The 12,495-nt window shown below is 41.8% G+C and overlaps 1 protein-coding gene and 2 non-coding genes across 3 annotated transcripts; all 3 read right to left on the bottom strand.

Moving 5' to 3' along the window:
* Positions 1-175: 175 nt before the first annotated feature.
* Positions 176-8,983, bottom strand: LOC131941831 (O-methyltransferase MdmC-like). Its single transcript, XM_059301383.1, has 6 exons — positions 8,682-8,983; positions 4,003-4,107; positions 2,384-2,491; positions 1,854-1,954; positions 572-721; positions 176-250 (listed from the first exon to the last, which is right to left on the bottom strand). Exons 1-6 carry the CDS (start codon positions 8,980-8,982, stop codon positions 179-181), a joined length of 837 nt encoding a protein of 278 aa, XP_059157366.1. The 5' UTR covers position 8,983; the 3' UTR covers positions 176-178.
* A 1,852-nt stretch (positions 8,984-10,835) lies between these two features.
* On the bottom strand, positions 10,836-10,974 carry LOC131941866 (U4 spliceosomal RNA). The gene has a single exon (XR_009386684.1). It is a non-coding gene; the product is annotated as a U4 spliceosomal RNA (small nuclear RNA).
* Positions 10,975-12,356: 1,382 nt separating this feature from the next.
* LOC131941869 (U4 spliceosomal RNA) lies at positions 12,357-12,495 on the bottom strand. The gene has a single exon (XR_009386687.1). It is a non-coding gene; the product is annotated as a U4 spliceosomal RNA (small nuclear RNA).

A 12,495-nucleotide genomic window follows, 5' to 3' on the forward strand; every position in this document is an offset into this window, starting at 1 on the left:
TAACTACATAAATAATGTTACTGGTATACAAGGGACTGGCATAAATAGTGTACTCATGAATTTTTATAAGAACAAAATAAAAATTAACATTTGTTAAGTAACATTTTTTTTCTTTTGTGTGTGTGTGTCTAGCAATTATTAACATTTGAAGATGTTGGTATCATCGTTATAATTATAACTACACAGCAGCTCTTTCAACATCAGCGAGACGACGAATCATCAAAACACCGTCACGAATGGGCACAAGCACCTGATGATGTCAAAACCAAAAATGTAGTCTTTTTGTAATACTAGATAGATTTTAGCAATATCCTAATGTCCTGTGTTTCTTCAAGACTTTCTTCTCCGAGGGTGGGGTTGGGGGGCACTTGATATTTGTATTTACGGGAGGGGGGCGGAGTAAGTTTTCCGGGTGGGGGTGGGGGACTCACTGATAAAAGCATATAATTTCTATATAAATTCAATTTCGTTCGTGGGGAGGGGGGAGCGGTGGATTTTTTTTCGCGCCCCCCCCCCCCCCCCCAAGAAATGCCTGGAAGAAACTCTGCTAATGTCGTTACGAGACAGTTACCTTGTGCAAAGATGGGTTATCGTGCACTGCCTTGACGAAAGTCTTAGTGACAGTTTCACCAGCAGAAGGGATGTATCCGTCCCCACCTCTGTAGGCGTTGTCTACTAGCACCGTACCGTTGGGTGCCAGCAGGTTTTGTTCGAATGCAAACTACACAGAGAAAATATAACGCATTAAATGTGGGAATAATTACCATATTGTCTACTAGCACTGTATTGCTAGGCGCATGCAGGTTTTGTTCGAATGCAAACTACACAGAGAAAATATAACGCATTAAATGTGGGAATAATTACCATATTGTCTACTAGCACTGTATCGTTAGGGTAAGCAGATTTTGTTCAAATGCAAACTACACAAAGAAGATATTATAACGTATTACAGGTGGGAATAATCAGTATATTGACAATTAGGGGCTGTACATAAATGACATAAACTTGTTACATTCTTGGGGGGGAGGGGGGGTCAGACTGTTGTTGCGATGTGCAGGGGGGGGGGGGTCAGAATGTGCAGAGGCGTAGCGACCCTTCCCGGCGCCCGGGGACAAACTTTCAATTTGGCACACCTCTCAGGAGCAAATTTTCAATTTGCACCCCCCCCCCCCCAAAAAACTATTTATAATTTATTTTTCCTTAACGAGCTACTTATAGTGTTTTAAAGAAATATTTTCAGTGTCAGCGTTGGTACTGTCGAATTCACAAATTATGAATTACTGAAAAGTAGAAAAAACAACAACTAAATAGCGGTGTATGTTATGCGGCGGGCCGGCTCGTACTCTATATTGACAGAGTTCTGACAAGATTTTGGAAAAATATCGATGTTTTTAGAAAAATTCAACAGCAATTTTGAGGGGGGGGGGGAGGATTGAGGGCTGAGGTGTGACGTCACGTTAGGTGGGGGTCTGGCTTTTTGTGACGGCGTGTGATGGAAGGGAGGGGCGGAGGTGAAAATTGTCAAAAAAGCGTGACGTCATTTATGGATGACCCCTAACCAAGCGTGGCGTCCGTCTATGGACGACCTGCTATTAGCGCATCCTCTTACTGTCAAACATTTATGTGGGCGGTCCTTCTGTAGTAACAAAAACACCAGTTACGGAAAATAAAGGTATCAACATCAATAGTCTTTGATGGAACTCGTTGAATTTTTTTTTTTTTTTTTTTTTTTGCCGTGAAGTTTGGCAAAATAAAGAGCTTTGACAGAACAATAAGAAAGGAAAATAAATACAAGGATAAAAACGAAAAGCGTTCTGAAATGTCAACAATATGACGCCAACATCATAAAACACCTTAAAGTATTCCAAGTACTGTGACTTATCCGCATCTAGAAATATGATGTCAAACTTCTCCTTCTGCTCCGCCAGTTTTTTAAGAACCTCTGGTGCTTTCCCTGAAATAAAAATGTTTCATTCTAGTTACTAAAGACTAGTAAAGACTAGTAAATGAACCAGTTAACATAAACACTGCAAGTAACAAAATTGAGATAGGGGCATAGCCCGAGTTTAGCAGTGATTTCGGGGTATATATATATATATATATATATATATATATATATATATATATATATATATATATATGCGTGTGCGGGTGTGTTGTATAACAGGACGCTGTACCAGGACGTAGAGGGCGACTGAGGTAAAGATGATATCTGATCCAGTTACATCAAATCATGGACTCGTCTGCCCGTTTCAGAGTTACTTCATACAGTAGAAGACCGGGTAAGATGGCAAAACATTCTGGGCATCATGCGTGGTGCTTCATGGCCCATACGTTTAAAAATAAAATTAAATGTTCACAAAACAATCAAGAACTTACGCACCTATTAAAATTTTAATTTTGTTTTGGTGTGGCGAGTTAGCTAGCAATGTTTCCCCTACATAAGTCTTGAGATACTCGTCTTGGTCAATGGTTACCAATTCTCCATCGTCTGAAACGTGAATTACCATGATTTATTTTACAGCTACAGTTAAGTCTTCGAACAGTCATTAAACAGTGGTTCTCAATAGCAATACATTTGAATGGGTTCATGTCATTATGTTTTAAGTAGTCTAAAATCACACTGCTTCCTGTTTTGGTTGGTGAAGCCGTTTTTTTTTTTTACAAAATAAGGTTGCTGGCCTTATAATCGAACCCCCCCCCCCCCAACCTGAAGGACCAGTGTGCTAGCTTTTGTCAGACCCCTACCCACGTCAGTGGCGTAGGCAGGGGGTAGGGTAGTGGGGTTTAGACGATCGTGGCTACGCCACTGACCCACGCAGATCTTCCCTGCTTGGTTGAACTTGCCATGAGTTTACACTACCGCTGGTATAGCTCTGGGGGTCGTCAGGGGTACACAAGCTGTCGAAAACGGAAAGGCTTTAGCAGGAAGCAGAGAAGGCCAAGGAAGACATGGAGGCGCACGGCGGGTAAGCAGCTAGCAGAGGCAGGACTGTCATGTGGGACTGCCAGGTAGCAGCTAGCAGAGGCAGGACTGTCATGGGGGACTGATAGGTAGCAGCTGACAGAGGCAGGACTGTCATAGGGAACTGCCAACTAGCAGCTGACAGAGGCAGGACTGTCATGGGGGACTGCCAGGAAGCAGCTGGCAGAGGCAAGACTGTCATGGGGGACTGCCAACTAGCAGCTGACAGAGGCAGGACTGTCATGGGGGACTGCCAGGAAGCAGCTGGCAGAGGCAGGACTGTCATGGGGGACTGCCAGGAAGCAGCTAGCAGAGGCAGGACTGTCATGGGGGACTGCCAGGAAACAGCTGGCAGAGGAAGGACTGTCATGGGGGACTGCAAGGAAGCAGCTGACAGAGGCAGGACTGTCATGGGGGACTGCCAACTAGCAGCTGACAGAGGCAGGACTGTCATGGGGGACTGCCAGGAAGCAGCTGGCAGAGGAAGGACTGTCATGGGGGACTGCCAGGAAGCAGCTGACAGAGGCAGGACTGTCATGGGGGACTGCCAGGAAGCAGCTGGCAGAGGCAGGACTGTCATGGGGGACTGCCAGGAAGCAGCTAGCAGAGGCAGGACTGTCATGGGGGACTGCTAGGAAGCAGCTGACAGAGGCAGGACTGTCATGGGGGACTGCCAGGAAGCAGCTGGCAGAGGCAGGACTGTCATGGGGGACTGCCAGGAAGCAGCTAGCAGAGGCAGGACTGTCATGGGGGACTGCTAGGAAGCAGCTGGCAGAGGCATGACTGTCATGGGGGACTGCCAGGAAAATTGCCGGGGACCGACAAAAGTGGAGGGAGTTTTCTGTGGCGACCCCATGAGTCTTAGGTACAAAAAGGAAACGATGAATGTGAACATAACATTTAGTTAACACTCAATGGTATTCGTTTGTTGATAGTTTGATGCTGATGTTGCTTTAGTTGGATATTTATATGTTGGTTTTTTTTATTGTCACCATGTTAAAATCGTATTTAAGTGTGATATTGTAAGTATAAAATACCTGGTAGAGCTTCAGCCATAGACAGGGCGCTATAGCCAGTAAACATACCAATGTCAAGGGCACGTTTGGCTCGCTGAATACTGACAATAGATTTTAGGAATTGACCTGGTTAGTAAGAAAACAAGTATAAAAAACTTTAATTAACAATATTTTAAACGCACTAAGAAAATAAACAAATACTTTCGTTGCTATTAATAGTAATTTTAGAAAGATTATATAGTTTGAGAAATGTTGAGTATTGTTAAAAGCAGTACCGCTTCTAATTAATCTTATTTAATTTAATATTCTTTGCAAATTAATTTTTAAAACGATTTAAATATCTAAATAGATTTAAATTTGTTATGTCTATAAAAATGAATTGAGCTGGAAAAAATTCCAACGTAACAGTGGCGTAGGCAGGGGGGTTAGGGGGGGGTCATAACCCCCCATAGACCCCTCGGTATATAGAAAAAGTATGAGGGGGTGTGCAAATCGAAAGTTTGAGGGGGGTGGGGGCGGGTGCAAATCGAAAGTTTGAGGGGGGGGGGGTGCAAATCGAAAGTTTGAGGGGGGTGCAAATCGAAAGTTTGAGGGGGGGGGGGTGCAAGTCGAAAGTTTGAGGGGGGGGGGTGCAAATCGAAAGTTTGTCCCCGGGTAAAAATTGGAACCCCCCCCCCCCCCTTGAGACGATCCTGGCTACGCCACTGCAACGAAATAATTGCATTAAAGTGTATCAATAATTTAGTTTAGAAGATTTTACCCCAAACCAATAGAAGAATACATTGCGACCAGGAAACTAGCAAATATAATAAACTTAAAAAGAATTAACTTTTAAAAGCACTAATTATAAAATAAATATAAAATATTGTATAATAATAACCAGATTTATAATTACATATTCTTTTACTATAATCTGTAACAGACGTAAAGGCATTTGTTAGAAGAGGATTCAAAATTGAGTTGCTAAATTTGACCACACGCAGATGTTGTTATATCTATACGTACAAGCGTAGAATTTAATTTTTTTTTTTAAATTGAAATCCATACTACTGGTTAACGCCATTATAGTCGGTGTAGCAGTTTTAAAAGGTGCCCTGTCAAAACGGCCCGGGACAAATCGGCCCCGTCAAAACGGCCCCGTTAATACGACCCCGTCAAATCGACTCCCGACAAACCGACCCCGTCAAAATAGCCCCGTCAAAAGGGCCCCGACTTATTGGCTCCCGTCAAATGGGCTCCCGTCATATTGACTTGCGACATATAGGCTCCCGACAAATGGGCTCCCGATATTTAGGCTCCCGACAAATGGACTCCCGACATATTAACCCCTGACAAATAGGCTCAGGACATATTGGCTCCCGACGAAGCGGCTCCCGACATATTGGCTCCCGACATAAGGGCTCAAGACAAATGGGCTCCCGGCAAATGGGCTCACGACATTTTGGCTACCGACAAATGGGCTCCCGACATATTGGCTCCCGGCAATTGGGCTCCCGACATATTGGCTTTTGACAAAATGACTCCCGACATATTGGCTCCAGAAAAATGAATGATATGACCACTATTGGCATAAAAGTAACCATTGTGTCCTACCTCCAATACCACCATAACCTCTTTTTAATGCCCGAATGAAATTATTTTTTCATGAACCAACATTAATTCACAAACAAATCGAGCCCTTAACAGCTAAATTCCACCAATTCTAAAGTTTTGATAATGTTTAATTTACAACAGAAAAGATCTGTTGCTTAAAAGCGAGCACAGAAGTGTAAATGTATGATATACATGATGTTAACATGATAACAGCAGATTGTTTTGATAACCTACAAGCACAGTGGCGTAGCGAGGTCGGGTGTCACCCCCGGGGACAAACTTTCAAGTTTTCGATTTGCACCCCCCCCCCCCAAACTTTCGATTTGCACCCCCACCCTCTCAACTTTTTCTCTATATATTTTGCTATTTTTTGCCTTGGTGTCACCCCCCTAAATGGTGTCACCCGGTGCGGTCCGCACCCCCCCCCCCCCCGCCCCCCCCCCCCTCGCTACGCCCCTGTACAAGCATATTGCAGTTAGGAAGGTACAGCGTGGACCCTTCTCCCCACACAATGAGTTGGAACAGCCTATAACCGACTCAATTATGGATGTCATAGATAGATGACCCTTAAATTAAAACATACTATATTTTATAATAGATAAACTAATATAAAAATAAGGCCTGCCGAACAAGAGATGCATACGTTGTATTACATAAGAGTGTTGGATAAGCTAACTCTAAAGAATATTGATGAAGGGGTCCCACTGGCAGATGTCATATTCAATGAGACCGCTTTGCCGGGAGACTTAGTCTCTACAGAAACGGTATTGTCAGTGCAGTGGCGTAGCTAGGATTTTGGTCCCCTATGCAAAAATTATCAGTGGGCCCCTTCGTCAGCCGTTAGGCCAGTGGCGTCGCTAGGTCGGGTCTCACCCGGTGCGGCACTTCGTATTGTCACCCCCTCCCAGGAAACAAAGCATATATATATATATATATATATATATATATATATATATATATATATATATATATATATATATATATATATATATATATATATATATATATATATATATATATATATGTGTGTGTGTATATATATATATATATATATATATATATACACACACATATATATATATATATATATATATATATATATATATATATATATATATATATATATATATATATACACATATATATATATATATATATATATATATATATATATATATATATGTGTGTGTGTGTGTGTGTGTGTCGGCCTACATAGGCCTAAAATTTATATATATGCTACATACTGGTACACGTACGTGTTTAAGCTTAATCACTGCTGACTTAATAGTTACGATGTTTATCTACAGTCTGTTTATAATACAGTTGGATTTAGCATTGTTTTCTTTATAGTTTACATTTACGTCGTGGTGTCACCCCCCCCCCCCCCCCCCCCCCTCTTGATATAATTTTCGATTTGTACTTAGAAGACTATTTAACTTTAACTAATGGATCTGGAAAATGGCATTTCATTCTATAAATTTTACAATTTTTTGCCTTTGGTGTCACCTTCCCCCCTCCTAAGTGGTGTCACCCGTTGCGGTCCGCACCCCCCGCCTCGCCTTCGCTACGCCTCTGCGTTAGGCTACAGAGGAGTTAAACGAAGAGATCAACTTCTACTTACGATGGATATTTTTTAATATATAAATATTCTGAAGGCAACATTTTGTATTTTATATGTCCTGATTTTGTATTTATACTGTATTATTATGCTTGCCTACTACTGCTAAAAAGTTTATTTATAGGCTGATTCTCTCAATGTCTTGCACGACAAAGTGATATAGCCTGTAGTGTTATTATAACGATTGGGCTCTGTTTGACCCACAAACACTGAATCCCACTGCCGAAACGGTGGGGGGGGGGGGGGCTTTTTGGAACTTTTAACCTTTTTCTTTTTTAAAATTATTTATATGTAACAAATATTAAAATTCCATTGTAAAAGTTTTAATTTTTTATGAGGGAAAAGGGCCCCCTATGTGCCTTGGGCCCCCTTGCCTTGCTTACGCTAGCTTTACGGTAGCTACGCCACTGTGTCAGTGGTCCTTTTGTCTGGAGCCAAATTGACAGGAGCCTTTTTGTCGGGACCCAAAATGACGCTAGCCTATTTGTCGGGAGTCGTAATGACGGGGGCCGTTTTGTGGAGAAACTAAATGGCGGGAGCCTATTTGTCGGGAGCCAAAATGACGGGAGCCTATTTGTCAGGAGCCTTATTGACTGGAGCCCTTTTGTCGGGAGCCTATATAACGGGAGCCTATTTGTCGGTAGCCTAAATGACGGGAGCCTATTTGTCGGGAGCCTATATGACGGGGTCCATATGTCGCTGGCCCTTTTGACGGGGCCGATTTGACGGGGTCGTTTTGACGGGGTCGTTTTGTCGGGGTCGTTTTGACGGGGCCGTTTCGTCATTGGCCGAATTGACGCCGCACGGTTTTAAAATGATCTTATGGGTCGTCCATAAATAACATCACACTCGTAGGGTGGAGGTGGGATCCGTAATTTTGTGACGGTGTATGATGAGGGGAAGAGGGGGTGCGGGGGGGGGGGGGGATGTTCAGATGGTGTGACGTCAAACTTCTTCATTATAAAAAAACGAATTTTAGCCGTTATTTCGCATTTTAGAAAACTGTTCTCATAAACTGTAATAGAAATTGACAGAATTCAGACAAGATTTTTTTTTTTAAATTTCGTATTTTAAGAAAAATTCAACTGCAATTTTTAAAGGGGGTGGGTTGCAGAGTTTCTTCCAGTCATCTCTTCGGGGGGGGGGGGGGGGGGGGGGGGGCTAAGCCCCCCCCCCACCCCCGAAAAATTTTTACCCGCCCCCCCCCCCCGAACGAAATGAAATTTATATAATTTATATAGAAATATATACTTTTAACAGTGTCCGCCCCCCCCCCCCCGAATAAAGTCTACCGCCCCCCCCCCCGAAAATTTCAAGTGCCCCCCCGGAGAAAAAAGTCTGGAAGAAATACTGGTGGGTTGTAGGCTGTGATGTGACGTCATTTTAGGGGAGGTGGTCTAGTTTTTTGTGAAGATGTGTGACGGAGAGGAGGGGGGGGGGGATAAATCGTCCAAAAAAGCGTGACGTCATTTATGGATGACCCCCTTACCTTCCAAAGTCCCGCTCATCATTTCGGGTCTCAACAGCATCGTGGTTTTCCCTTGCTCGTGCAGCGTCTTCCAATCGTTCTTGTGCGTCTCTTCTAGAATATTCCTACAAGCCTGGCTCTCGCTGGAGGTGCCGAACAGCGTGAAGTGCTCCCTCAGATCCACCAGCTCCAAGCCGTACTTGAGCGCCTGCACCAGCTCTGGTGCCGCGCCCGTCTCTTCCGCCAGCCGCAGGGCGGTTCTAAATTCTTTGACAGCGGGGTCATAGTCAGCTAGGATGTGTTTTATTTTAGACTGCGACATTTTAGCTGTGGAAATGTTTTCAAAGGAATATTTTTGTGCCTTTTCTGTTAACAATTAATTTTTATAAACTATTTAAATATCGAAATAGATTTAAAATAGCTTGTCGCTTGACCCAATTTTTTTTTTACCGCCGCCATGGTAATAGGGCTGGTAAGTAGGTCGCCAACCAGTTCTATGGCTCTATGGCCGGTTTTATTGAGCCGTATAACTAGTTGGTGACCTGCTTACCAGCCCTATAATGGCCGCCGAAAACGACTATACCGTAATTACGTTTTTTAATAATGTTGTATGGTCATTTCAGAAATACATACTTATTTGCACACAAAACTGTGTTCTTTATATTTAGCTAATATAGTCTACATCTGTCGAGTCCAAAAGCGACACTTTTCTTTTAGGACTAGAGATTATTTATAATATTAGCTACCCTTTAGAACCCGGTGGTCCTTGTAGCCGATGAAGTAGAGTTCTTCTGTTTATGTGACACCGGTATATTAATCAATAGTGTTATCAGCACAAGTCCAGCCTCCTTTTCTTTCCCCCACCGTGAGTCAGGTACCCATCAGAGCAGGGCTTCCGAACTCCAAACTTATGGGTTAACAGTCGTGTACTCCGACCAAACCGTCTTTTTTTAACGAAGGATCGTTTCTTCCAGGCACCTCTTCGGGGGTGCTGTGCCCGCCCCCTCTCCCCCCCCCCCCCCGAACGAAATGAAATTTATATAGAAAATATTTACTTTTAACATTTTATTTGGGGGAATGGGAGATGCCTGGAAGAAACTCTGGTAGGGGTGGTAGGGATATGCCTAGAGAGGTAGAAAGGGGGCTGCTAGGCGCGCTTACAGCTTGGTGTTTTCTATGGTCTAATGAAGAGAATTATATATATATATATATATAGATTAATTAAAATACATTAATGGAGAATCAGTCTACTAAAGAAGAACTGAATCCATAAACAAGGCACTGGCCAAAGCACCAAGCAGTCAGTGTTTCTTCCAGACTTTTTTCTCCAGGGGGGGGGGGGGGGGGGGCACTTGAAATTTTCGGAGGAGGGGAGGCGGACTAAAATTTTACGGGCGGGGGGGGGGGGGTTGGGGAGGACACTGTTAAAGGTATATATTTTCTATATAAATTCCATTTCGTTCGGAGGGCGGTAGACTCTCTTCTGGAGGGTGGGGGTGGGGGGGGGGCAGACTCTCCCGAAGAGATGCTTTGAATAAAACTCTGCAAGCAGTTTGTCTACAAATCTTTACTGTCTCCTCTTAATTAATAGGTTTAATAGGGTTTGATTTGAGATAGTTTTCTGGTCTTTACCCATTGTCAGAATTCAGTAGTATTGGTTATAAAAGGGAAAAATTCGGAAGTGCTCGATTTAAATTATTTTACCCCTCGCATAAAAGTAAAAAAAAATTAAAAAATAAAATTTCACTTTTACTTCTTATAAACATATGAAATACACAAACCTGCGGCGTTTGATAGAACTAATTAGCTTTTAATATAGGCGGCACAACACGCGCTTGGCCAGATTTTTTAAAAGGTGTTTTCAAGAGAACAGACACGACTACGTGTTTTTTCGCGTAGTCATGCCTCAGAGAAACTTCGGGTTATCCTTCATCAGGAAGAACTTTTTTGTTCTTATATTTTTCTTTTTTATTTAGCCTTCGCAAATGTCTTAACACTATAGTTACTGTGAACAACGTGTATAGTCTAGGGTCCGCGAATTAAAACTGGTTTATCCGCGGAAAAAATAAGTGAAAGAAACACTTCTAGTAGAAGAACAGTTGCAGAGCCACTACACAAGTTACATTATATATAACTTTTTCTTGATTTATCCACTCATTTCATTAAATTGTAAGGCTCCCGAAAGAGCCGCCAAAAATTGCACGAGCCGACCTGTGAAGGTCGTCTGTGCGGGGTATTGGGAATAGTTTTCAACTAGCAATAACCACGCCTCGGTAAAACCTCATTGGCTATGGTACCGCCACTGCGCAAAGCTACATGATTAGAAGCACTATTGTCACCCACCGTAAAATTCTCTGTTATATCCGTACTGTTACAGTTAATTGAATAAATTGTGAATTAATATTTTCAAAAAATAAATGCAACTTATGTATAAAATTCTTATCAATGATACAATAATATTTATTTTATCCTCACAAAAGAATAATGAAATATGAGCTAAATCATTATTTAATGTGATCAATATATATGGTTTGTGCTGTCACTATTTTACACATAAGGTAGACAACTCACTATAAGGGAAATAACTACTGATGATAAAATTTAAAAACAGTAAAGAACCTATCGACCTTAAAACAAAAAGAAATAAAAGATGAATGAAAGGCAGTCAAAACAGGACATATAGGAACTAGCCTTATTTTTTAGATGCATGATTTCAGTATCTGCAAATTTTATAACATTGTTTTAACATTATTAGATTCCTCAGTATTTTCAGGACGTCGATTTTTTTTTCAATTTTTTCGGCCGCCATAACAACAAATTCGAAAGGAAAAAAAATATTTTTATTCTTGTCCGGAATAATAATGGAACCCTTTTTATCAAACGCGGCTCCCTCAATTCACAGCTTATACTGGCATTCCTTATAAAAGTGAAAAATATCAGTAGTGCTAGACTTAAATTGTTTGACTCCTCGCACGTAAGTAAAGTTTTAAAATAAAACATCCTGTATCCTTCCAGTACACAAAAAAAAATGTCACCTTTACCTCTTATAAATATTTGAAATATATTTACCTAACATCCAAACAACAAACCTGCAGCGTTTGGTAGAACTTCTTAGTTGTTGATACAGACGGTACATCACGAGACTGGCCAGGTTTTTCTAAAAGTTGCTCACAAGTTAGAGTACAGACGTGACGATTTCAGTATCTGCAAATTTTATAACATTGTTATAACATTAGATTCCTGTGTATTTTCAGGACGGCGATTTTTTTTTTTTTCAATTTTTCGGCCGCCATCAAAACAAATTCGAAAGGAAAAAAAGATTTTTATTCTTGTCCGGAATAATAATGAAACCCATTTCATCATACTCGGTTCCCTAAATTCACAGTGTCGTGTATTTTAGCGACTCCAGAGTGGTATATTATAGTCATAAACAAAATTAATGTTTACCTTGTGGTCTGAGCTTTTTTTTCAGGCATCTCTTTGAGGAACATTGGCCCACAAACCCACACCCTTCGAAGAACGCCCCCACCCTACCCAAAACTAAGAGACTGATACGTCAAATTCATACCCCCCCCCCCCTTTCGAGAAAATTACTGTAAGAAATATCGCTATTTGTATAACAGTAGTAACATAGCCACTATAACTCCTTTAACACTAAATTTTTTTTTCATCCACTCATTTCATTGAATTGTAAGGCTCCCGAAAGAGCCGCCACAAATTGCACGAGCCGACCAGTGAAGGTCGTCTGTGCGGGGTATTGGGAATAGTTTTCAACTAGCAATAACCACGCCTCGGTAAAACCTCATTGGCTATGGTACCGCCACTGCGCAAAGCT

The sequence above is a fragment of the Physella acuta genome, unplaced genomic scaffold (assembly GCF_028476545.2).
Source record: "Physella acuta isolate Inbredline_101_S28 unplaced genomic scaffold, ASM2847654v3 ptg000374l, whole genome shotgun sequence".
NCBI lineage: Eukaryota > Metazoa > Mollusca > Gastropoda > Physidae > Physella > Physella acuta.

Bases quoted from the DNA above. Each gene is read 5' to 3' on its own strand.
- LOC131941831 (XM_059301383.1), bottom strand. From the start codon at position 8,982: ATGTCGCAGTCTAAAATAAAACACATCCTAGCTGACTATGACCCCGCT. The intron at 722-1,853 runs GTGTTTTATGAT...TTCTCTGTGTAG, and splicing joins AGTACTTGGAATACTTTAAG to TTTGCATTCGAACAAAACCT. The intron at 251-571 runs GTAACTGTCTCG...TGACATCATCAG, and splicing joins ATAACCCATCTTTGCACAAG to GTGCTTGTGCCCATTCGTGA.